Source organism: Sciurus vulgaris (assembly GCF_902686455.1).
Source record: "Sciurus vulgaris genome assembly, chromosome: 2".
NCBI classification, from domain to species: Eukaryota; Metazoa; Chordata; class Mammalia; order Rodentia; family Sciuridae; genus Sciurus; species Sciurus vulgaris.
In genome coordinates this window covers 100,508,310-100,534,394 of record NC_136462.1, presented here as the reverse complement: position 1 = coordinate 100,534,394, position 26,085 = coordinate 100,508,310, and the positions used below count along the sequence as shown (strand labels likewise).

Here is a 26,085-nt window from a genome sequence, read left to right as displayed (position 1 = left end):
GATTCTGAGGTCCTTGATCCATTCAACATCGTCCTTGAAACTCTAGCCAGAGCAATTAGACAAACCAAGCAATTAAAGGGATACAAATAGGAAAAGAAGAACTCAAACTATCTCTGTTCGCTGATGACATGATTATATATTTAGAGGAACCCGGAAATTCCACCAGAAAACTTTTAGAACTCATAAGTGAATTCAGTAAAGTAGCAGGTTACAAGATCAATGCTCATAAATCCAATGCATTTTTATACATAAGTGACGAATCTTCAGAAAGAGAAGTTAGGAAAACTACCCCATTCACAATAGCCTTGAAAAAAATAAAATACTTGGGAATCAATCTCACAAAAGAGATGAAAGATCTCTACAATGAGAACTACAGAACACTAAAGAAAAATTAAAGAAAACCTTAGAAGATGGAAAGATCTCCCATGTTCTTGGATAGGCAGAATTAACGTTGTCAAAATGGCCATACTGCTAAAAGTGCTATACAGATTCAATGCAATTCCAATTAAAATCCCAATGACGTACTTTACAGAAATAGAGCAAGCAATCATGAAATTCATCTGCAAGCATAAGAAACCCAGAATAGCTAAAGCAGGAAGAGCGAAGCAGGGGGTATTGCAATACCAGAACTTCAAGTATACTAACAAAGCAATAGTAACAAAAACGGCATGGTATTGGCACAAAATAGACAGGTAGATCAATGGTACAGAATAGAGGACATGGACACAAACCCAAATAAATACAATTTTCTCATACTAGACAAAGGTGCCAAAAATATGCAATGGAGAAAAGATAGCCTCTTCAACAAATGGTGCTGGGAAAACTGGAAATCCACATGCAACAGAATGAAACTAAACCCCTATCTCTCACCCTGCACAAAACTCAACTCAAAATGTCTAGTACCTTTTAAGCAGCCTTTCAAGGAATTCTCACAGTTGAACACCTATATAGGCCTTTTAGGTTTCTGAATTTCTGTTTTTCCTTACTTCCCTAGAAAGGTTTGTGTTTAAATATATTGAGGACAGCAGTTCAGTAATAGAGAAGAAACAGAAGAACTAAGTTAAAGATTCCAGCAAAGGAAAGACAGGGTAAGACAAATGAGAAGGAAGTCACAGGGTAAGAAATATGAAAAGGGAGTCAAGAAGCATTTTAGAGGGGCATCAGGCCTGCTGGCTCTGTGAGAAGACAGTTCAGGGGCTGATGGTAAATAAGGAAAGAGTGCACACACCCATGAATTGTGAACTGAAAAGCCTTAAAACCTCTCTTTCAGCCCTTGCATAGCATTCTTCCATCCAAATGCCAGGGTGCCAGCAGCGTGATTGACAGTTACACTTGATTTAACTTTCTTCGGGTTCATGGCATTAAGCTCAGAACTGTGTATGGGTACAGAGGTACTTCAGTTTCAACATGATCTTCATTTAGCAAAAATGTTTTAGAGGCCACTGGTTTGGGGCTGTAAAAAAGGATAAAGGATGAAGGAAGGTGTGTTGTTTTATGTAAAATTGTCAGGAAACATTCTCTGATAAGGTAATCTTTGGACAGAGGCATATGGAAGTAAGGGAACTGATATCTGAGGAAAGAACCTTAGTGGAAGAAAAATAGTAAGTTCATAGGCCTTGGGGTGTGAGCATGCCTGGTATATTCAGCCAACAGCAAGGAAACCCATTTGACTGGAGCAGGTAAGCTAGAACTTGGGAAGAGGAACAGAGCCAGATCACATGGACCATGTGAGCATTTCAGACTTTATAAATGGGTAAGATGAGAAGTTGCCTGGAGGATTCTTAGAACAAGAGTTAGATATCTGGCCTATATATATTTTTTAAAGAAATACTCTAGTTGTTTTATGGAAAATGTAGTACTGGGAAGCAAAGGATGGACTAGGGAGACCAGGTAGGAATCACTTATAACAATTCAAGAGAAGATGATGGTGGCCTAGACTGGGGTGATCGCTAGAAACAGCAGTGCAAACTAGTTGGACTCTGGGCATATTTTGTAGGGAGAGCCAACAGGACCCATTGATGGATTAGCTATGTGGTGTGAAAAAAGAAAGGAACCAAAGAGATGAGGGGGTTTATAACCTGAGATACTGGAAGATTGGAGTTGTCATTTCCTGAGATGTAAAGAAACACTAGAAGAGTAGGTTTCATAGGGAACCAGGAGCTTGGTTTGGGAGAGGCTCAAGTTTAACATGCCTGAGGAGAGATGTCAAGAAGGCAGTTGATACACAAGCCTGGATTTCAAGGGAAGAGTCGGGACAGGAGATATAAATATTAAATAGACATGTCTGCACACTAAAGAATTTATTATCTTAATGATTTGTTAAAATATTCTCTTTTGCTAGACATGATGGCTCCTGCCTATAATCCTAGCAACTTGGGAATCAGAGGCAGGAAGATTGAAAGTTCAAGGCCAACCTCTTGCAAGACCCCCCAGCAACTTAGCAAGATCCCATCTCAAAATAGGACATAGCTCAGTGGTAAAGTTCAATTCCCAATACAAAAAAAAAAAAAAAAAATCTTTTTAAAAAATCTGAGTTACCCTGAATGATTGAACTTTACATGATAATTGTGTTTTTATATCTGGCAAAACATGCTTCACAGAGACTTTCAAGATAGTATGATTTTGTTTTTCCTTTATTTCATTTTTCAGAACTAAAACCACGTGGTGTAGCAGTCAACTTGATTCCAGGGCTACCAGCATATATCTTGTTTATGTGTGTTCGACATGCCGACTACTTGAATGATGATCAGAAAGTAAGGTCATTACTAACATCAACAATTAACAGCATCAAAAAAGTATTGAAGGTAAGCTCACGTTCAACAAAATTCTCATGATGAATGTTGATGACAGTCTGTGCAGACATGCTTTTTCTTCCGTGACTTGGGCAAAGTTGCTAGTTTTGAACATTTTCCAGTGTTAACTAAACACTTGCAATTTAGGTAACATTCTTCCTTGCAACCTCTCTATCTATATGCTTTCTTTCAGAACATGGTTCAAATTGGACAGGAAGCAAAATTAATTTGATATAATTGCATTTAATTGTGGAGTAAATTTAATTTCTTCATGGACAGAAATGGTCTGCTTTAAGATTTTACTTGGAATTAAATGAAAAATATTCAGTGGAGAATAGATAGGTAGAAAGATAATGATGATGCTAATATTAAAATGAATGCTAAGTTCAATAATACATGTCTCATTCATATGAAAACAAGTCAGATAAAGCATTAAAATATTTTCTTCCAACTTTTGTTCCCATTATTATCCAACTCACCCCATAATTCTTTCTGTTACCTAAAATGCCTGTTTCCACGTGAGAAGCAACACAAAATTCTAATCAGAGAAGACAGACTTGGAAGAGGCAGCAGCATTATGTAACCAAGCAGAAAGCCCTACATAACTCAGTAATCTCTGAGTCACCTTGCATAATCCTCCTCTTGACTATAAACAGTGATCATCATACATAGTTTGAGCCTAGTGTTTCTGTGAGGAATTGACATAATGTGCCTTGCCTTCTGATTATCTAACTTAATGGGAGTGTTGAGGATGAAGATAAGTAGATAGTTTAACAGTACATTCTCTCAACTCTAAGATGCCTTTCTTGAACTTTAATTGTGGTATTATATATAACATAAATTTACCATATTAGCCATTTTTAAGTGTATAGTTATGTGGCAGTAAGTATATTCACAGTGTGTACAACCATCACCAGGCTTCATTTGTAGCACTGTTTCATCTTCCCCAACTAAAACTCTTCACTCATTAAACAGTAACTCCGTGTTCCTCTCTACCCCCAATCTAACAAATTCTAGTTCTTATTGCCTGTTCTGAAAATATTCTGTGTATAGGTAGTTACCAAAGTGTGGAGTTTCTGAAGACTTAACATGTAAAAATTGATTGATGTCTTCTGAATATAACACATTTGATTCTTTTACATATTGGTGCTATAGTGCACTTAGACTACAAGTTTTGCCACTTAAGTCAACTCCTACTTAGACAAAAGCAAAATTTTCTCTCAACCTAATTGCAAGAAGGCATTTATATAGTTTGACTAATTATTGTACCACATTGTTTAAAGATTAGAAAGAAGTTGGTGCTAGAACAAAATATCCTTTTACTTGAACTTAAATTTAAAATATTCCATTAAATTAAAAACATTAATTTAAATTTAAAATATTCCAATTTTAAATATGCCATTTAAAATTGTGGTGCATGTATCTCACATCTTGTTTTTATTTTAGCAACTGGTTTTTTGACATGTGCTCTAAAGCAGCATAACTAGCCAAGGACAAATGGATAATCCATGAAGTTTTAGCTCATAGATCATTTTTATCTAGTAAATCAAAAACTGCAAATATCTTTGAGTTCATCTTGTTTTCTCTGTGAGACAGTCAGATAATATTGATTTATTATTTAGTTTTAACCAAATACAATTTTCTCACATAAAAATAATATTTTGACATGCTAGATCTAGTAACCTCTTGAGTAGAGAATTAGCATTCAGTTTTAAATTTTTTGAGTTTCCAAAAAAGCAAGTGGTCTCTTATTTTGAAGCATTTAACACAGAGTATTTGATACTAATGAAAACAGAGGGCCCCCTTAGTGGCCGTGCTGAAAGAAATGGTATTTATAGAGTTAATTTGTTAAAAGTAGCTTAGCAAAGACTGCAGCCCACTAATGAGAACAAATGCTGAATTATTTCTATAATGAAGTCTCTTCCTTAGGTTTTAACCAACTGTATCTGGTAACTCCTACCCCCCATTGAGGAGTGGGGATTCTGGTAATTCTTTGGTATAGGTGCAATTACAAGCTTTCTCTTGAGGTTGTTCCAAGGATCTCTAAACACCAGGAAAGACAAGCTAGACAAGAGCTTCAGTAACCCTGTTCCACCAATCAGCCTGAGGCCCGAATTGCTCTTGAATCTGTGCTGATGGTTCCTCAGCTCAGCTCAGAGCCTCTACTAGCAGCAGTTGTCATGAAGGTTTTTGCAAGGGTTAAAATCGTTTTTAGTCAAACCTTCACTTAAGCCATAAGATGATTTTCTGTGTTTGGGAGTATCATAAAATTTTATTTACTTCTAGTAATCTTCCTAATACTGTAGATTTTATAGTTAGGTCATTCAGATAGTTACCTTGTGGTAAAATGAGGACCAGAACTCAATTGTCCTGTCTCGTCTAAAAAGACAAATTACGATTTCTATCCAGAGATTTCTTAAAGTCTTTTCAGAATATAGTCTCTAAAAAGTTATGGGTTTTGTTCTGCACTTAGGAAGTAATTTTATTGATGTAAAGAAATAATTCTGTGAGAAATCTATATTTCCCTGTGATATATCCTACTCCAAGTACACTTTTACCACATAAAGCCACTACCAAGGACCAAAGGCAGGTAATCTTATATAACTTTTAAGAACCTAGGTTTTGAGATATAGTAGAAGAGTTATTAGAATTTAACATATCATTTTTAAAAACTCCTTAAATGAAAGCATAGCTGTTTAACGCTGGACAGCTGTTCCAGGTAAACTATTTTAGTTTTTCCTGTGTATCATTTTCTGGGAAAAGGTATAGGCAAATATGGATAGTTCTGTGACTTCCCATATCCAAACTGGTTAATGGTTTGTTCAAAGAGTTATAGAACTTCCGAGTATGGCTACTCTTCAGCTCCTGAAAAATATCCCAGGCTCATTGTCTTTTTCAGGCACAGTGTAACTCTCTTCTCCCTTCCACTCTCTCCTGTGCTTGGTGAAGAAGCAACCAGCTTCCCCCTCTCTGTACTGCTCAGTACAGGATTTTTTGCACCATTCCTCTGGTTTGTTGCTCAAACACTTTATTTTATTGTTGAAAAGATTTTTAAACTAATTTGGGTTTGAGAGCTTCAAACTCTTTTTCATATTCCTTATTATAAAAATTGTTATTCCCTTTTATGCCTTTAGTTTTTTTCTGATTTTCTTCATTAATCCCAAGGGAAGTGAGTTTGAATCAGCTGTGAGTTGAGGTTTATTTTCTGCATAAAGGAATAGCTAACATCAATTGAATGTGAATTCTTCTCTAATAGCAAGAAAAGTAACAAACAGCCAATGAACCTATAGTTGATATTCTGCTAGCAGTGACATAAGGCTGCAGTGCAATTTATTTATTTCTGTAATAGTTTATGATGTAACTAAGAGAATTGGGTCTTCTGGTGTCTGTTCTTTTTTTTTTTTTTTTTTTCCCCAGGTTATTTCTCTAAGGAAAAGACAAATTTAAACTTATTCTCTTTTCAGAAAAGAGGTGATGATTTTGAAACTGTCTCCTTCTGGCTCTCTAACACATGCCGATTTTTGCACTGTTTGAAACAGTACAGTGGAGAAGAGGTGAGAAAACCTTGATTATAAAACCAGCATGCTATTCTTTCTCTCATTTTTTTAAGGAAAATTTTAAAAGTGAAAATTGTTTAACCATGTATTAATTCCAAGACTCAAATTCAAAGATGGCTTGGAAATTCATCTTTGTTTGATGTTCATTATCTACCAAACAGTAAATTGAGAAATGACATAGCTTCTTCACTGTTAGAGTTTATGAGAAAGCACAGCAAAAATAAAATAAATCTCAGTCAATGAACAGTTAACTATAAATGAATCTTACTATCAATACGTTGAAGTGAGCTGTCAAGAGCTAATATTGGAATATTGAATTATTTAAGGAAATTCATCAATTTTTGCTTACTACAGGTGATCAAGGACAAAATGTAATTCAAGATCATGTGTCTTTTTATTTTATTTTTATTTTTACAGGCTTCATTTTGATTCATTGTATGCAAATGGGGTACAACTTTTCATTTCTATGGTTGTACACAATGTAAATTCACATTCGTGTAATCATACATATACATAGGGTAATGATGTTTGTTTCATTCTACTATCTTTCCTTCCCCTGCCCCTGCCCCTGCCCCTTCCCCTGTCCTCATTTCCCTCTATCCTAAGATTTCATCTTACTCCAATTAGAATGACTGTTATCAAGAATATAAGCAATAATAGGTGTTGGCACAGATGTGGGGGAAAAGGCACGCCTCATACATTGCTGGTGGAGTTGCAAATTGGTGCAGCCACTATGGAAAGCAGTATGGAGAGTCCTCAGAAAACTTGGAATGGACCCACCATTTGACCCAGCTATCCTACCCTCAGTTTATACCCAAAGGACTTAAAATCAGCATACTACAGTAACACAGCCACATGAATGTTTATAGCAGATTATGTGTCTTTTGTTGTTGTTTTTGTTTGTTTGTTTGTGGTACTGGGGATTGAACCCAGGGTGCTTTACTACTGAGCTATATTCTCAGCCCTTATTTTTTATTTTGAGACAGGGTCTTACTAGGTTGCCTAGCTTCCATAAATTGCTGAAACTGGCCTTGATCTTGCAAACCTCCTGCCTCAACCTCCTAAATCACTGTGATTATAGGCATGTGCCATCATGCCCAGCTCTCATGTGTCTTCTGATCTGTATAAAAATTTATATTACTTTTGTTTCTAATGATGTTTCATTAGTTGTTTGATAGACTTCAGAATATTTTAGAATTATGTAAAATAAGTTTCATTAATGGCTATTTAGTATGTATCTAACAGCACTCAGTATATTTATGTTATTTAATTTTTACAACATCTTTGTGTGGTAGGACTTAAAACCCAGTTTTTCAAATAAGAAAACTGAAATGCAATGAGGTTCATCAATTTTCCTAAGTTTCTGACCATAAGGAACAGAGCTGGGATTCTGGGCCATCCTACTTCTAGAGCCTGTACCCCTAGCCCACTGCCCTCCACACCTCCCCATCCTTTGCAGGAGGGCAGGCAGAAAAACCGACCAGTAACACTTTCTGACACCCAGACACAGAAGACTATCCTGGCAAATAATGGCAAATATAAAAATGAGCAAGAGAATGTGGAACTGACATCACAATTCCCAAGAAAGGCCATTAACTAAGTCCTATCAATCCCCACTTTTAGACCACTTCATTAAATTGTAGGGAGGCAGATACTGGACCAATGGCAGAATCCACCAAGTAAGCAATTGCCTTTGTCAGGCAATATCAAGTAAGCAGCATGTTTAGATGCAAAATAACTGCAAAAAGTACCTGCCTCTACAGTTAGCTTTTCTTTTTAACAGCTACCACAGAAACATTCCATTCTAAACTCTGACTGAAAACAATGTGGGTACCGTGAAATATAATGAAAGGAAAATTTTTGTTATTTACCAGTCTCTGTAGAAATTGATCTGTTTCAAGAAGATTATGTAGGCCCTCTGAGTAGTGTTTATGAATAGGACTGTACTTAATGAGCTGAGTTAAAGAGATTAGTACTTTAGATAATTTAGCATTTGGCAGTAAACCTACTGTTTCATAAATGAAACCTCATTCATTTTATTAGTTAAATTTCCTCACTTATTTCATCAACTTTGCTATTAGAAAGACTTAAATGCTGGGTTGCCAGTGTATCTATTCAAAAACTTGTGAGAAGTGGAAGGAGGAAATGATAAAAGCAAACAAGCACACACCAGCAATTGGGAAAGATTATCCTGGCATCTTTGTGTGGGATGAATGGAAACCCCTGGGAGAGAGGAGAAAGAGCATAAAGACGCTGACCAAACTGGAGATAGTGAGGCAGACAGAAGAGATGCTTAACCTCATATGTATCATCAACTTTGCTTTATGACTCTAGGGCTTCATGAAGCATAACACCTCTCGTCAGAATGAACACTGCCTCACCAATTTTGACCTGGCTGAGTATCGGCAGGTGCTGAGTGATTTGGCTATTCAGATTTACCAGCAGCTTGTGCGGGTATTAGAGAACATCCTTCAACCAATGATTGGTAAGGCCAGCGCATCACTGAACATCACAGTCTGTCTATCTCACAGTGCTCATCAATAAATGACTGCCAGTGGCACATGTTTCAGGGCATGATTTAATGTGGAGAACACAAAGTAGTAAGTTACAAACCTAAAATTATCTGAGGAATTTCAGAACCCCAGCCATGGCCACCTGGGATACCACAGAAATCACTTTTTTCACATGATCAAAACAGCAGATCTGGATCCCATCCCCAATGTTTAATGCTTCTTTCTTTCTTCTTATTGGGATATTCATTATACCCAGAAATAGACCTTATCCCTTGTCCAGTTTTCCAAAACAGTTTAAACTTTGGACTAAAGTCCCTACTACACTGGACTTCCTAGGGTCCCTCCCTAAAACTAAGGAGGCTGGAGAGAGTTTGGACTTTGCCTAATAGTCCCCAGTGAAATGGCTGAGAGGATACCATATCAATAAGAACAGAACTGCTAGGTTTGTCTCAGACACTCCAGGTTGAGTTGTACCTCTGGAAATTTTAAAAGCAATTTGACTTAAGGTGGTTTCTCAGCTGAGCAGCTGATATGTGTGTGTATATGTGCACATGAGTGTGTGTTCCTCCTTATGTATATTCAGCTAAATGTGGGATTCCATGTATCTTTCTTATAAATATGTACTCATTCTGGGTGTTCATTTATATATTGTACTATCTATATTCCTTTGGAACAGGTAGCAAGTATAAACAGAAAGTAGGAGTCAAGCTGCTAATTTTGAATGTGTTGAATTTAAAATTTTTTTTCAAGTTACCAACAAAGTTATTTTCATGCAGATTATCAGCAGACTCTTAAGGCTACTTCTAGCTATCTACCCTTTCTTTCTCTACCCATTTGTTTTCCGTATTCCCACAATTTTTTCATTTTCCTTCTAAGGACTTAGAGTATTCCATTGTTTTTCATAGGCCCACAGTTAACCAGTTAGAGACTTACAAAGGTTAAGGAAGATGCCAGATGGCAGTGATTTCTTCTGTTGTCCCCTAATAGGTCATGAATTTAAAGCAACCTGGCCAAATGAAGGAGGTAACACAGAGGCAAAGGTCAGCTTTAGCCAATCTTTCTTCTTCTTTTGCCTATTCATATTGACTGAAGAAGAAGTTTGCCTCTAAGTTGTCCCACTCTAAATAACTGCCTCCATCTCCCAGGCATTTAATAGCAATGACAAAAGAAAAAAAAAATTGTCAGTATGAGTTTCTGGGAAATTGAGTTTTAGCACCAGGAGGTATAAAAATGAACCAGGCATGATCTTTGCTTTCGAGGGGTTACTGGACAGGGAGTGGACACCTAAGAAGTATTCTAAGGGAGACATCAGCCAAATGCTTTGAGAGCACAGTATGGTAGCAGCAGTGCCACAGATGGGAAGACTAAGTCCCGGGACACTGAGACTAGCTCAAGGTCTCATTGCTGTTGTGGAAAACCCAGGTCATGGAAAGACCCAGCTCTCCAACCCCACTCAAACTGCTTCTCCCAGATCTCCTCCAAGACTGTTTCTAGGTGTCATGTTTTTCTTATTGTTTTATTGCCTCTAGGTCACAAATATGAAGAATTCTTATCTTTCTTTTATTAGTTCATTATAGATATAAATAATATTGCGGTTCATTTTTACATAATTATACAAACAATATAATTTGTTCCAATTCAGTCCTTAGTACTTCCCCTTTACCTCTCCTCCTTCCTCTGTCTGTCTCCCTGTTTTCTTTCCTCCGTACTGTTGATCTTTCTTTTACTTATTTGTAGTTTGTTTTTTTTTTTTAGTTGTCAATGGATCTTTTATTTTATTTATTTATATGTTATTTATATGTGGTGCTGGAGTATCAAACCCAGGGCCTCACACATGTGAGACAAGAGCACCACCACTGAGCCACAATTCCAGCCCCTGTAGTTTTTTTTTTTTTTAATTAGTGCATTATGGATATACATAATGGTGAAATTCACTGTGATATATTCACGTGTTCACAGAAAAGTTTGATCAGATTCATTCCAGCATTCTTTCCTTTTCCTGTCTCTCCTCCCTCCCTTCCTTTACGCCACTGATCTTCTATTTTATTTTATTTTTTTTCCTCCTTATTTTGGTCTAGCTTTCCCATATAAGAGAAAACATTTGAAACTTGACTTTCTGAGTCTGGCTTATTTCACTTAGCATTGATGTTCTCTAGGTCTATCCATTTACCAGCAAATGCTATAATTTCATTCTTCTTTATGGCTCAGTAAAACTCCATTGTGAATATAAAGCACATTTTTAAAATCCATTTGTCTGTTGACAGACACCTGGGATAATTGGCTATTGTGAATTGTGCAGCTATAAACATTAATATGACTGCATCCCTGTAGTATGCTGATTTTAGACCCTTTGGGTAAATACCAGTGGGTGAAATAGTTGGGTCATATGGTGGTTCCATTTCTTGTTTCTTGAGGACTCTTTTTTTTTATTGTAAACAAATGGGATACATGTTGTTTCTCTATTTGTACATGGAGTCAAGGCATACCATTTGTGTAATCATAAATGTACATAGGGTAATGTTGTTTGATTCATTCTGTTATTATTTTTCCCTTCCCCCCCACCCCTCCCACCCCTCCCACCCCTCTCACCCCTCTTTTCCCTCTATACAGTCCTTCCTTCCTCCATTCTTACCACCCTCCTTAACCCTAAGCCTAAACCTAACCCTAACCCTAATGCTAACCCCTCCCACCCTTCATTATATGTCCTTATCCACTTATCAGCCGAGATCATTCGTCCTTTAGTTTTTTGAGATTGGCTTATCTCACTTAGCATGATATTCTCCAATTTCATCCATTTGCCTGCAAATGCCATAATTTTATCATTCTTTATGGCCGAGTAATATTCCATTGTATATATATGCCACAGTTTCTTTATCCATTCATCAATTGAAGGACATCTAGGTTGGTTCCACAATCTGGCTATGGTGAATTGAGCAACAATGAACATTGATGTGGCTGTATCTCTGTAGTATGCTGATTTTAAGTCCTTTGGGTATAGACCTAGGAGTGGGATAGCTGGGTCAAATGGTGGTTCCATTCCAAGCTTTCTGAGGAATTTCCATACTGTTTTCCAAAGTGGCTGAACTAATTTGCAACCCACCAGCAATGTATCAGTGTACTTTTTTCCCCACATCCTTGCCAACAACTATTGTTGCTTGTGTTCTTGATAATCGCCATCCTAATTGGGGTGAGATGGAATCTTAGGGTAGTTTTGATTTGCATTTCTCTTATTACTAGAGATGTTGAACATTTTTTCATATATCTGTTGATTGCTTGTACATCTTCTTCTGTGAAGTGTCTGTTCATTTCCTTAGCCCATTTGTTGATTGGATTATTTGTATTCTTGGTGTAGAGTTTTTTGAGTTCTTTATATATTCTGGAAATTAGCACTCTATCTGAAGTATGAGTGGCAAAGATTTTCTCCCACTCTGTAGGCTCTCTTTTCACATTACTGATAGTTTCCTTTGCTGAGAGAAAGCTTTTTAGTTTGAATCTATCCCAGTTGTTGATTCTTGCTTTTATTTCTTGTGCTATGGGAGTCCTGTTAAGGAAGTCTGATTCTAAGCCAACATGTTGAAGGTTTGGACCTACTTTTCCTTCTATAAGATGCAGGGTCTCTGGTCTGATTCCGAGGTCCTTGATCCATTTTGAATTGAGTTTTGTGCAGGGTGAGAGATAGGGGTTTAATTTCATTCTGTTGCATATGGTTTTCCAGTTTTCCCAGCACCATTTGTTGAAGAGGCTATCTTTTCTCCATTGCATCTTTTTGGCCCCTTTGTCTAGTATGAGAAAATTGTATTTATTTGGGTTTGTGTCCATGTTTTAAGGACTCTTCATGCTGCTTTCCAGAGTGGTCGTACTAATTTGCAGTCCTACCAATAACGTATGAATGTATCTTTTTCCCCACATCCTCACCAACATTATTATTTGTATTCTTGATAATTGCAAGAAATGCTTATCTTAACTCCAACTTCTCAAAAACCCACCCAAGATGCCACAAGCTTCTGCTATCACAATTCTACTTCTTATTTTAGAAAATAAACTGTTAGAGTACTTAATTTTATGGTAAATTTTGCATTTAAGAACTATTTCTTCATTAAAGTTTAAAATCTAGAAGCCCTTTAAGTCCTTTTTCTCTCTCTTTTTTAATATACTTTTTAGTTTTGCAGTACTGGAATTTAACCCAGGACTTCAAGCATTCTAGGCAAGTGCTTTACAACTGAACTGTAAACCCTTTTTTTCTTTTTTATTTAGACAGTGTCTTACTAAGTTGCCGAGGCAGGCCTCAAAGTACGATATTCTTGCCTCAGTCTCCCACTTAGCTAGGATTCCAGGTGTGCCCCGCTGTGCTTGGCTTCCTTTTCCCTCTATTTTGATTCTCAGATAATTTTCCCAAATTGAATGTGTATGTGCATATGGCATATGTGTGCACATGAAACAGGTTTCCTTTCAAAACTTCTAATAATTGAAATATTCCTACAGTCTCAGGCATGCTGGAGCATGAAACAATTCAGGGTGTGTCCGGGGTGAAGCCCACAGGGCTAAGAAAGCGAACCTCCAGTATTGCTGATGAAGGCACCTACACACTGGACTCCATCCTTCGACAGCTCAACTCTTTCCACTCGGTCATGTGTCAGCACGGCATGGACCCAGAACTGATCAAGCAGGTGGTCAAGCAGATGTTCTACATTGTGGGAGCCATCACTCTGAACAACCTCCTCCTACGTAAGGACATGTGTTCCTGGAGTAAAGGCATGCAGATCAGGTGAGCAAGTGCCAGCACCGGTGACAGCTTCTTGTTACTGCCCACCTGGCTTGTCAGGGTGGGGAGCACTTATGAACTTTTCCAATCTGCGCACCTGATTTTGGTACCACGTAGCCAAAGCAGCAAGGGAAGATCTAGCATAAAGCCACTTTCTCTTGCCTGGCAGTTATTGCCCCTTGTCAGTGCCTTGCCAGCACATTATTCTCATTGCTTGATGGGAAACCCTGCTCCACTGTGGAGCTAACTTGTTTGAAGGCATGGAGAGATAATGAAAAATACACAAAGATGAGGTAGCTACTTCCTTTCCTTTTGTGTGTGTTTTAATTATGCAATAAGAAAATACTATAGTGAAGATTTCTAATGCTCTTGGAAATATATTTTGGCAAAATACCTTTTGTACCTAAGGCAACAAAAACAGACCTAATAGATTATTTACTAACTCTTGAAATATACCCCCCATATTTTAAGAAAAAGCACAATTTTATGCCCAACTATTCTTCAGCATACCCTCTTTGTTGTAATAGATCTGATATTTTTTGCAAAGATTTATTTTAAAATGGTCAGAATATTCACTATGAGGAAGAAAAAATTTTTTCTTACAAAAGTATTTAGTAACTCAGCTCTCAGGAAACTTTAGTGTTTGTTTCCAATTTTCCACTGGCTCACATCTACTCAGAATTTACTTTGAAGATAATGCCTTCTATGCAGGGAGTAGTAGATCTTCTTTCTCTATAAGCTTTGCTTATGAATGTGAAATCACTCACTGTAATATCAGAATGCCTCCTATTAGGTTACTAAGCTCTGACTCTGTATCTGTTTATCTTAATCTTAGTGTGAGATCCACTGTCACTTAGCTGGCCACCTCCAAAAACTTTGCATCTATGTGATCTCTTCATCTCTTCCTAGTTAGAGTCTGTCACTTCCAAGTGCCCTCCCTTACTCTTCTCTTCTTCCATCCCTAGGCTTCCTCAGGACACCATCTCCATCACCCAAGCCCTTCCCTAAAGAGGCTTGGGCATAGGCATATGTCCAGGGAGAGGGGATCTGGTTATTCAGTTACCCAATGTGGAATTGACTTTTAAAAAGAGTACATTAAGGATTATCAGGTCTCACTCTGAGCAAGGAACTCATCTCTGAACTTGTAAGAGAAGCTAGAAAATGTTTTCTGGTCAGTTGTCTGATAACGACAGAGCCATATTATGTATTCTATTTGGTTTATTAGCAAGTCCTATAACTTTTGCTATAATGATTTCATTTTCCTGTTCCATTAAAGAGAATTTTATTCTCTTGTCATTTTATCTTACATAATTATGATTATAAACCTCATGACTATAATGATAAATTTTTAAGCATAACTGATTAGATTTTAGAAAAATTGAACAAAAATACTGCCTGTCATTGTAACTGACAAGGCCACACACACAAAATTAAGAAATTTATGACAGCATTCAGCAAATTTGCATTTTATCTTTCAACCTCCCTTTTTTTGGAATAGGTACAATGTCAGTCAACTGGAAGAATGGCTACGTGACAAGAATCTAATGAACAGTGGGGCAAAAGAAACCCTGGAACCTCTGATTCAAGCTGCTCAGCTTTTGCAAGTGAAAAAGAAAACAGATGATGATGCAGAAGCCATTTGTTCCATGTGCAATGCTTTAACTACTGCCCAGGTAAAGCAAGTCATTAAATAATGTAATAATCATCACAGGTGACCTTTGAAGAATAAAGAAATCTGGTTTTTGCTCTTGTCTCTACACTGACCTCATCTGCGATAGAGAAGATGTATATCTCTACAGATCTTGAAGAAAGGAGATTTTAGTAGAAATTAATACATTTCAGTATTAGTCACAGTCATCCATAGTCAATACTCAGCAAATATTGAGTGCCTCCAGTGATCTGCACATGTTCTAGGCACTAGGATATAACGAGGGACAAAACAAAGTCCCTTTTGTCATGGAATATACATTCTCTGGAACTTATATTCCATAAAATTGGTTTCATTACTATTTGATAATTGTTCTTTATGTTTCTCATTTTTAAGACAGATAATACTTATTCCTCAATTCTAGAAATGACTAAGTGAACTCCAATCTCAAGGCATCATACTTATTGGGGAAAATACTTCAGTAAATAATGAAAATTTTCTGACTTCCAGGGGGCTTACAGTTTAGTAAGGAAGACACAGATGCATCTAGCTGACCTACTTTAGAGGTTCTAGCAAATTCTATAGTAAGGTCTGTAGTAAGTGCTGAGGGATAATAGCTGATTTCAAGGAGGTCCCATTAAGCTGGGCACTAAATTGAAGGAAGAGGGAGCATGGGAAGAGTATTTGAGAACAATGGCAAAAACATGAGGCCCTTAGGCATCAGGATGAATATACTTGTTTTTCTTTTGCCTAGTTACTTTCTGTGGTGACTCAAACTTTATTAATGTTCATCATATATCTCATAGCATAGACATCTTCAGTTGTAACATTAGTAGTTAGTGGAAATCAAGATTTGTAGCTTCCTAATGCTGAATTCATATTTACATAAATTCTTGCTAAGAATAAAGAACCACACCACTGAATAATGGTCTTGAAATTTGTTCCCCCTTTCTGCCACATTTGGAAAATAAGAGTTTATTGAGGAAAACCTGACTTCATAGAAGTTCGCTGTCATCCAGCTTTTAAAGAATGTACTCTAGTACTTAAACATTTCTTTTTTTTTTTTTTTTCAAGTAGGCAATTGGGTCTTTATGTATATATGAGGTTGCATACATAAAATATGCAAGTCTTTATGTATATGAGGTTGGGGGTAGAGATAAAAACCTATGAATTATCAATATATCAATGGTATTTAAAGCTATTTGATTCTTTGAGATTACTTAAATATTTCTTAAGCACATATTTCACAGGGTAAGGTAGACCTATGATTCATTAAAATTTAACAGATTTTATTTAACAAAATGATCTGACTTCTTAAAGTTCTAATACTTGCCTCTTAAGGGCTGATTCTGATTCATTTTGTTCCTTTCCAACCTGATAAACATGCTGTTTTCTCAGTCACATCTCTCTGTTGCTTTATGTATTCTATATCTATAAATCAGCATGGTCCCGAATTGTTATTTTCAGTTTAATTAATTTAAATTTAAATAGCTACATGTGCCTAGTGATCACTAGTGGCACAGCTTTTTAAAAATACCTTGAAAATGAAAATATCTTTCTGTTTTATATAGGCAGTGATTGGGGGCAGGGAGGTTTGCTGGGAATCAAATCCATGGCCTCATACATGCAAGTAAGCACTCTACCACTGAGCTACATCCCCAGCCCCAATGATTTGTTTTTGTGAAAAAAAGAGACACGATCATTTTATAAAAGAAATTAATTCAACATTTTTTAAGACCTTCATGCCCTCTAATTAATTGGCTAATTTCTTTAAAGGCCTTTATTGTTATTCATGTTAATCACTTATAACTTCTTTTGTAAAAATATGACTTTTAAATTAAAACACCATTCAAGCCAGCTGTGGTGGTGCATGCCTGTAATCCCAGTGGCTTGGGAGGCTGAAGCAAGAGTATCACAGTTTGAGGCCAGCCTCAGCAACTTAGCGAGGCCCTAAGCAGCTCAGCATGACCCTGTCTCCAAACAAAATGTTAAAAAAGCCTGGGGATGTGGCTCAGTGGTTAAGCATCGTGGGTTCAATCCCCAATACCAAAAAACAAACAAATAAAACAAAAACCACCATTCAAAAGAAATAATATTTAATTGTTATTTTTAATATGGCCAGGTACATGTTTTTATATGAAGAGAGCAAGTTGTAGAATATTATTAATAAAGCAAACACATTAGTGTAAAAATTAGTATATAGAACATTGCTAGATGGATATTCAGGACATGGTTAGCTGCTGCTTTGGAAGACTGGAAGGAATAGGAGTAGGAACACTTCTATTTTTTAAAATATTTTCCTAAATTTATATTACAAATATTACATTAATACATTCTGACAGAAATTCAAATAACAAAAGTAAATGTGCCCTTCAGTTCTTTCTTCCCTCTTGTCACAACCCACTCCTGAGTAGACCTGAAAACTACACACAGGGCTGAGTTTGTGACTCAGTGGTAGAGTGCTCACCTCACATGTGTGAGGCACTGGGTTCGATCCTAGCACCACATAAAAATAAGTAAACAAAAAATAAAGGTATTGCATCCATGCACAACTAAAAATGTTTTTTTTTTTTAAAAAAGAGAACTATATACACAAATACTTTTAGTTTTCTAGATTCTAAGTACCAAGTGTGTATTTGATAATTGATAGTATGCCAAAAACTTTGATCTTTTCATTTCTCATAGATTGTCAAAGTGTTGAATTTGTATACTCCAGTTAATGAGTTTGAAGAAAGAGTCTCCGTCTCATTTATTCGTACTATACAGGTAAGAGCCCCCAGTTTTCTTTTTCTTTAGCTCACCAACATAACCTTCTAAATGAGAATTTTAAAGTATTATTGAAGGATAAAGTATTTTTATCTTTTATTATCTTATTTTAAGATAACTTTTTGACTGTTTTGATAACAGTTTATTGAGTCAATGAAGTGATTTTAAAACAAAGATTCTCCATTAGTTGAAGATTTTTTGGGTAGAAATTTTGGCAGAAAAAAAAAATTTTGCAGATTCAAAGAACTGATTCCCTGTTATCTTTTTTCTTGATCTCAGATGCGTTTACGAGATAGAAAGGACTCGCCTCAGCTGCTCATGGATGCTAAACACATCTTTCCAGTCACCTTTCCTTTTAATCCATCCTCCCTCGCACTAGAAACCATCCAGATTCCAGCCAGCCTGGGCCTGGGATTCATTTCACGGGTCTGAAAGAGATGTCCAGGCAAACATTGACTGTTTACTTCTTGTTTGGATAAGAACCATTATTTCTAGTGAGGTACTGAAAATAGACTTTTAAAGAGAAAGTACTGATTATCTCTCAAACAATAAGGTATTAACTGGAAATCTCCCTAGAGGCTTTCATCATCTTGGAAGAAAGATAGGCTCCATTGTGCTGTGTTATCTTTAAAGCAACACTCATCCTTGCTCAACTGGTATCCCTGGATGATGGGAGGGGGGAAGAAAGAAAGGGAGGCAAGTGTGTCTTATGTGGCCAACATTTAAGTTCTTAGCACTGCATTTAATGGTATAAAAAATATAAATTCCATATGCATGGACTGTTGTTAGGAAGGCAACAATGAAGAATGATCTCTGTGCTAAACATAATTGAAAGAAAAATTGCCATTGAATACATATCAGTTTAGGAACCAATTATGTTGATATGATCAAACTGGATCAAATAAACTGGCAATATGTAAAGTAGTTGGTCAGGTAAATTCCTTTTTTGTGTCACTATGATATAGAGATACTAAAAGAATGTTGGTTTGCTATATAGCATAGATGTCCATCTGTACTGTAGCTTACTGAGCATTTTAAATTGCTGCTACATATCATCTCCTTAAAATGTAAATGATACTCTTATTAGGCACTACAACAATGAGCTTCTCTTTTGTCAACTGTTTACAATTCAAGCAGATCAGTTTTAACTGGATTATATGCAAATATCTTACAGATTCACCTGCACAAGTAGCAGACACTGGGAAATCATGTAGTAATATGACAAAATGCTTGACATATAGGGGTAGGAATAGACAAAGTGACTATTGTTGATGTCACTGTTTATTCAGGATGTATTGCATTTATGTGCTCATTAATTTTCTCTGGGTTGGTATTACATCAGGGTACAGTGTTTTGTAAAGTGACTTTATTTTAGTTCCCAGATCTGATTCCTGTAGTGTATATTTTCAACCTTGACAGGTTTTATTTTTTCTTAATTCATTAAGAATTAATCTCAATCACTCTCCAGGATTGTCAGAATATTCATGATTCAGGTCTTAAAACTTTGAATATCCTATAAATTATGCAAAAGAAGGTATATAATAAATAGTATGATTCAGGTTTTTTAGACTTCGCAACTTCTATAAATGTTCTCAGATACCACTAGATACTTTAAAAAGCATCATATTAGAAATAACTTAAGAAGACTTATGTAAGAAATGTGGAATTTTATAGAGAATTTGGTTCAGTAGGATTCAAGTTCTATAAGTTTTCATTCTGAAATTCTAATTAATCATATTCTCCAGTTTTTCTAGAAATCTTAATACAAAAAAATCCTTCAGGTTGTACAAAAGCAAATTACTAGCTTTCATCAGAAACTCTGGTTCTTAATTATAATCATAGATTTATGTAATTTAACTGTTAGATGGTCTATAAAAATGACATATCATATTAAAAATATGTGCAATATTATTTATGGAAGTCAAACAGTTTCAAATCAGTGATAAAGATTGTATTAAAAGATACTGTCTATTAACTTGAGCCTCAATTTCCTTCTTTATAAAATGAGAGAGTTGGGCAACTGATTCTTAAGATTCCTTCCACATCTAAAATTCTCTCAGCACTTAGATCCTGGAGAAAAAAACTACAATTTAGTCCATCCTCTGTTGGAAAGACAGTGTGTAGTGCCTGTCATGTCCTTAGGATTAATAAAATGTAAACTCACAAGTTTATGTAGCTATAACTTTTCTTAAATGTACATGATTTATGCACATGTACATTTCAAAGGTACATGCTTTTAGAAAGCCCTGTTTGTATTATTTGAAGGTAGTTTAATTTTTATTATATCATGTACTGCTTTATTCCATTTTAAAGCATTTATTTTCAGTATGAAACCCCCAAATACTGACTAGTCAGATCCTATTTTCCTGATTGTCACAGTGTGATTGTCAATGAACAATTGACACTTTTAGCAATTTGGTTAATACTGAGTGTGTCAGAGTCTAACAGCACAGGGAGACATGGGGAGGCAAGTTGCTAAGAAAGTACAGCCGTGGTGCAGGCTGTCCACCTCAGCCCTGGCAGTCCTCCCTGGCCCTCTCCCAGCTTAGTCCTATGTGGCATGACCCATGTACACAGACTTTGCCTTGTCTTCAAGATCATGCTGTCGCTCCCACTGTCATTGCAGCCCTTTTCCTTACTCCTGACATTTCATGTCCTAAAGCGTCTGTGGTCTGCGACTTTCCCTTCTCTCTTCTGGTTTCCTGCTGTCAAGTGCTGTGGCCACTGTTCCACGCTGGACCAGAGCATCTACTGCCATCCCATTCAGTTTCTCCTGGTCCAGTGATGGTGGCACAGTTTCTTCTATTCCAGGGTTTGATTCTCTCTAGGGCCTCCCCAGAATCCCAAAGAGGGATCAGAATTAACTTCTCTTGATTGCCTGAAGATGTTTAGTGTAACAAGAATACCTTACAACCAGGGAACCTCAAGAGCTAGAAATGACTCTGTGCACTACTTTGTTGAGGATGCACTAAGATTCTACTGACTGTGGGTACCCATTTGAGCACTGCTCACCTTCCCTCTTCCCACACTTTTTCATCCACCTTCATTCACACACACCCAGTCTTTTCTCTCAGCATAATCATATATTCCATCAGCTGCTGACTGACCTGCTGATTGTTCACTGAAGGTGGACATGGGGAGTCTGATTCCTTTTGCCCTGCTGGCCTTCCTGGTGGCTCATCTTTGCATCAACCTTTGCACTGTTTTTGCTATTCTCACATTTGTGCAATACATTCTTTAACATTACCGCTAATGGACCTTTTCATAGTTCCTCTATGACACACAGTAGGAATTCAAAAGAAGACACCTTAGGAGCCCCCCACAGTCTCCCTTTTCTAGTAGTCAGCACCCCTCTCCCATTAGATACAGACTTAACTTACACCCTTGGAATGCAAAGCAAAAAGTAGAAGCTGTTCCCTTCCTATGGTTTTGCTTAGGTTAAGGCTTCCATCTGCCTTAAAAACCCTAAAAGGAGGAAAGATGAATATCCACCAAGTATAACTTCATGGTTCTTTTGGAGGTTTTGAAAATTCCCCCATGTGCCTGACACTGCTTTCCTCAGGCACAAAAGTACAAAAATGTATCCCAGAGCCAACCAATGGAAGATTGGAGATCGGTGTCAGTTTGGATGATTTGTTTTATTGTTCCTTCATTTTAGTGGATAATTGAGAGTTGACTCTTTATATGTAATTATGTATAGTGTAGATCAAATCTTTAATAATGCAGAGGAGGAGGCTATGAAAATACTTCATTCAAATTTCAGTGTAGTGCTCATTGTGAGAGATTAACTTCCCAGTAACCCCAGGAAAATAGGACCTGCCACCATCCCCAGAAGTCCTTGCATAACTTATCTCTCCGTCCCTGCTTTTCTCTCTCCCCCTGACACACACACACACACACACACACACACACACACACACTGAGTCACAGTTCACAGAGTTCCTCAGGAGGCATACCCAAGGGTCTAAGCTGATTGCTTTAGGATAAGACAGAAAGCAAAAATAGCATGCAATGCTACGTGGTCCTGGTAAAAGTAGTGCCCAAGCAGGACCTATGTGAGTATGCTTTACACCCGTGCTCGTCCTCCGTGTTACCTCATTTCTTCCTCACAGCAACATGGTCAGGAGATACAGCAGCTCCTACGGTCCTTTGCTGGTGATAGCTTGAGATAGCGGTAAGGTGCGTGCTTTGCCTGGGGTCGCACTACCCTCCAGCAGTTCCGCTGGCTCCTACAGAAGAGTGGTGTGTGGCAGGTGCAGGGCAGGAAACTAGAAAGTCCTGAGGTTCTGTCTTGTCCCTCCTGGTGCTGTAGGGTGCCCTGTACCAGCAAGAGATGCTCTTTTTCTTTATCAGAGTTGGCAATTGGCGTATGGAAATGAACAAGTAATGAGTGCCAAATAATTTGTTCTAACGAGACCCAGTGCCCAGTGCCAGTTTTCGTTTATTTGTTTGTTTGTTTGTTGGGGGATGTAGTTACCTGCTGTAACTAGGTTGGACTTTTTTGTCTTGAACCATGGCTTCCTGAGAGGGTACAGTACTCTGAGTTTAGGCATTAGTAGTGGGCTGTCTGAACCAAAATGACAGGAAGCAGTGAAAGCCTCCAATGCAAAGAGGCAGGTCACTCTCCACACGCCCCTCAGAGTCCCTGGGAGCTACCAGGTGAGCTGTGCAGCTTGCAGAAACCTGCAGCTGCAGGCCACCCTCCCTAAGTCAGGTCCCCCTCACAGAATTGCCCAGGACACTGGGTATCTTCCAACGGCTGTCCACCAGGCAGGCTGTATACAAGTCAGCGTGTGCTTGACACTGGTGTGTGCATGCTGCAGGTGTTCACCTTGGGGTAGGAGCTGTGCTGTGAGCATTCGTGTTAGGATCTTGGATCACTGCAGCCTCTGTTCATGGATAAGTGCATTGTAATGTGTTCCCGGCCGAGCTGTGAGGGCCGCCTTAACCCTTGCTCCCTTCCCTTCTAGAGCTGCCTTAAGTTCACCAGAACTTGTCCTCTGTAAGGGATATCTTGCCTGTAGAGGATATCTTGCCCTGTTTCTCAAGGTTTTGTGAGGGTTTTGACTGGATATGGCCTCCAGCCACTAATTCCTTTCTCTCCTTTCTGCATGACCTGCCCCCTCCTATTACCTTCTCCTGCCTTTCCTTTCTGTCATTTCCCAACCCAGGGATTAGAACTGTGGGGCAGCAACAAGCTCAGAGCCAGAGAATGTTCCTGAGTTAGTGAGATTCTGTCACAGGAAGGGAAAGATCATGTGGAAGAAGAACAGAAATAAGTTAGTCTTGGTAATTCGTGAATGTCTTTTTCCACTAACCCTTTCTTAATAAAAGTAAAAGATACAACTCTTAAAAATTTTCATGGATATTCTTTCAATACAGAAAGTTGAGTAAAAATGGGAAGGTAGTGCTGTCAGTTCTAATCTGTTACAGTACCCTAAATCAAACAAATTAACCTGGAATTGCAGTGGATTTCTCAATAGAGCAAGAATAGAAAAGTACTATGTAAAATACCTTCAAAAATACATTTTATACATTTTTTATTTTTAATTTGGTTTAGCTAAAAATGTTCATTAGCTTAACTTAATGAGTATTACTAGATTCATAAAATGTCTGAAAATGACTAACATTTCCTTGTTATTGTAATATTGCTTGAAATACTCAGAGACAAATCAAAGTGGAAACAGGTATATATAATTCAGTGCTTGGTAGGTCAGGACATTTTCACACATTTTTCAGTTGGTACTTCCAGATATCTTATTGCTGGCCTACATTTTAACCTGTCTAAATCACATGAGCCATTTTTTTTTTTTTCTGACAAATGGTGATTTTTTTCTTCAAAGGTGGATATGTACATTGTAATTTATGATTCCTAACTCTGTATTTTTGTGGGATCCTGGAGTAACATTGACTATTTTATGTTCTTGAAAATTTTAAATTGCTCTAACAGTGTTGCACAGAAACAAGCTCATGACATCTAACATATTGTATTTTAATTATTAATTGTATTTATTAATTTACTATGAAATGGAGTTTTTCAAATATTTTTCCTTAGTGGATCTGCAGAAATAATTCTTTGCTCTGCATAGGAAAAGATGATATAGTTAATCAATGAAAAGTTCTTAGGTGAAATATTCATCCATTAAGAAGGAAGCAGAAGTATCAAGAGGTGAAAGGCATTACCAACTAACTATAATTTTAAACTGAACCCATTCCAGCATATCTCACATGATTTTTTTTAGAATAACTTAATAATTCATCTCATATCAACAAAAGCCTTTGAAACATGGATTTTCACTAGATATCACCTAGAGCTAAAATGAAAACCAAAACAATGTCAGAATGATATTTATGCTCTAAATATGTAGTTGTCCAATGTTGTGCTTAGTATTTGTGTGTCATTAATGCTGTATTCTCCTAGCTATAATAGAAAATTGTTCAAATAAAGATGGATATAAAGGAGTTTTGTCAATGTGTTATAAGTAAACCCACTTCACATTTTAAAACAATAAATTGTTTTTTTTTTTTTTTGAAGACTGCTGAATGTAAATATAACCTTTCCTCATGAGAATATTCTAAGTAGTCTTGAAAATTTTAAAGTTGACAAGTTTTCTTTCTATACTGGAAAAAATATATATAGTGATATATATATAAAACAAAGAGGATTGCCAAACATATAAACAGCAGACAAAAACAACTGAGGAAAGGCACGTTCTTCCCTTCAGGAGGGAGCTATGCCTAACTATCCTGGATTCTCTGACAGAGAAACAGACATAGCCAAGGGGAATTTGTTAGTGTCATGTGGAACTTTGGAAAGACTGAACACATGATTTGTATCAAAGGTTCTATTTTCAGTAGGGTAGATGGCATTCTAAGTGTGGAACAGAGATCAAAGAATAAATATGGAGATATACTCCTTTGGGAAAAGAAAGAGCAAGGGTGTTCAGATCTGTGGTTGATTTAGTCTCATCTTCATTTATAATATGGAAAAATAAATACTTGGCTTTGGCATAGATTATGTACCCCCCCACACTCCCATTCCATTACACTCTCATTCATTAAACTCATTTATTAAGGAATTTTGTGGACACCATGGCAGGCCCTAGAAATATAGCAGCATTGAAATTAGAGTCAATCAGTGACCCCATAGACTAGACTAGTGAAACATCAGGATGCTACAAATAATAAAATGTCAAATTTTTACTTACTTTTTCTAAATAAATTGGAAATGAGTCAAGGTTATCTCCCCAGAATAAAAATCACTCTCTAACCATTGCATTTGATACATTCATTACAATTCTTTCTGAGGCACATGACAAAAATCAAACTCAAACCAGCTAGATTAAGAATGAAATGTACTTCCCAACATAACTAAAGGTAAAGTATATATCCAGGTGCCCAAGTCTTGGCATCAGGACTATCTGCTTTGCTTTCCCCTGCTTTGGCTTCATTCTTAGCAGTGTTCTCCCTAAGTGGTGCCAAAGGTGATGTCCCTCAGAAGTGTTTCACTTCATTCTGTGACTCAGCTTTCCAACCTCTTTCTCAGAATCTCATCGACTGGTTTGAGTTCTACTTCCATCTCCCACCCATCACTGTATCCAGGGAGTGGAGTACTCTCAAGCAGCCTAGCCTGAGCCACACCACCCCTGAAACTTGAATCATCTTCACAGAGACACAGGACCGATGAGGTGGCAGTGGGGGCCCACCAGAGGGAAGTCAGGATGTAGTTAACAGGAAAAGACAGCAATCCATGTCAACTAAACAGGACAGAAACTCTGCGCATGGTCTGCGCCACACCATGTGCCATGTGCCGCTTGAGTGTGTGGGGCTCTGTGTCCCAGGGTGATCTTATCAGTCAGTGTGAGTGTACAGAGAAATAAGTAAGCAAGAGATGGATTGCACAACTGAATTCTGGAATGGTTTGCCACAAGGAATACCTATAGTTTTTCCATTAAACAGGTAGCCATTGTGCTATTGGACCCAAAATATAGTGGACATAGTATTAAAAAAAGGGGAAAAAAAAAAAAGCCCTGAAGTTAAGGCAGTG

The 26,085-nt window shown here is 37.3% G+C and overlaps 1 protein-coding gene and 1 long non-coding RNA gene across 2 annotated transcripts in view; one reads left to right on the top strand and one right to left on the bottom strand.

The window, feature by feature from the left end:
- Nucleotides 1-24,500, top strand: part of MYO5A (myosin VA) — a 217,645-nt gene extending 193,145 nt beyond the window's left edge. The window contains 7 exon segments of the mRNA XM_079130018.1: nucleotides 2,650-2,804; nucleotides 6,257-6,346; nucleotides 8,684-8,834; nucleotides 13,345-13,627; nucleotides 15,123-15,297; nucleotides 17,958-18,038; nucleotides 18,318-24,500. Of these exon segments, the coding sequence (XP_078986144.1) occupies nucleotides 2,650-2,804; nucleotides 6,257-6,346; nucleotides 8,684-8,834; nucleotides 13,345-13,627; nucleotides 15,123-15,297; nucleotides 17,958-18,038; nucleotides 18,318-18,470 (1,088 nt within the window). The 3' untranslated portion in view covers nucleotides 18,471-24,500.
- Nucleotides 1-26,085, bottom strand: part of LOC306655510 — a 214,048-nt gene that overhangs the window by 164,865 nt on the left and 23,098 nt on the right. The gene's annotated exons all lie outside the window — the stretch shown is intronic.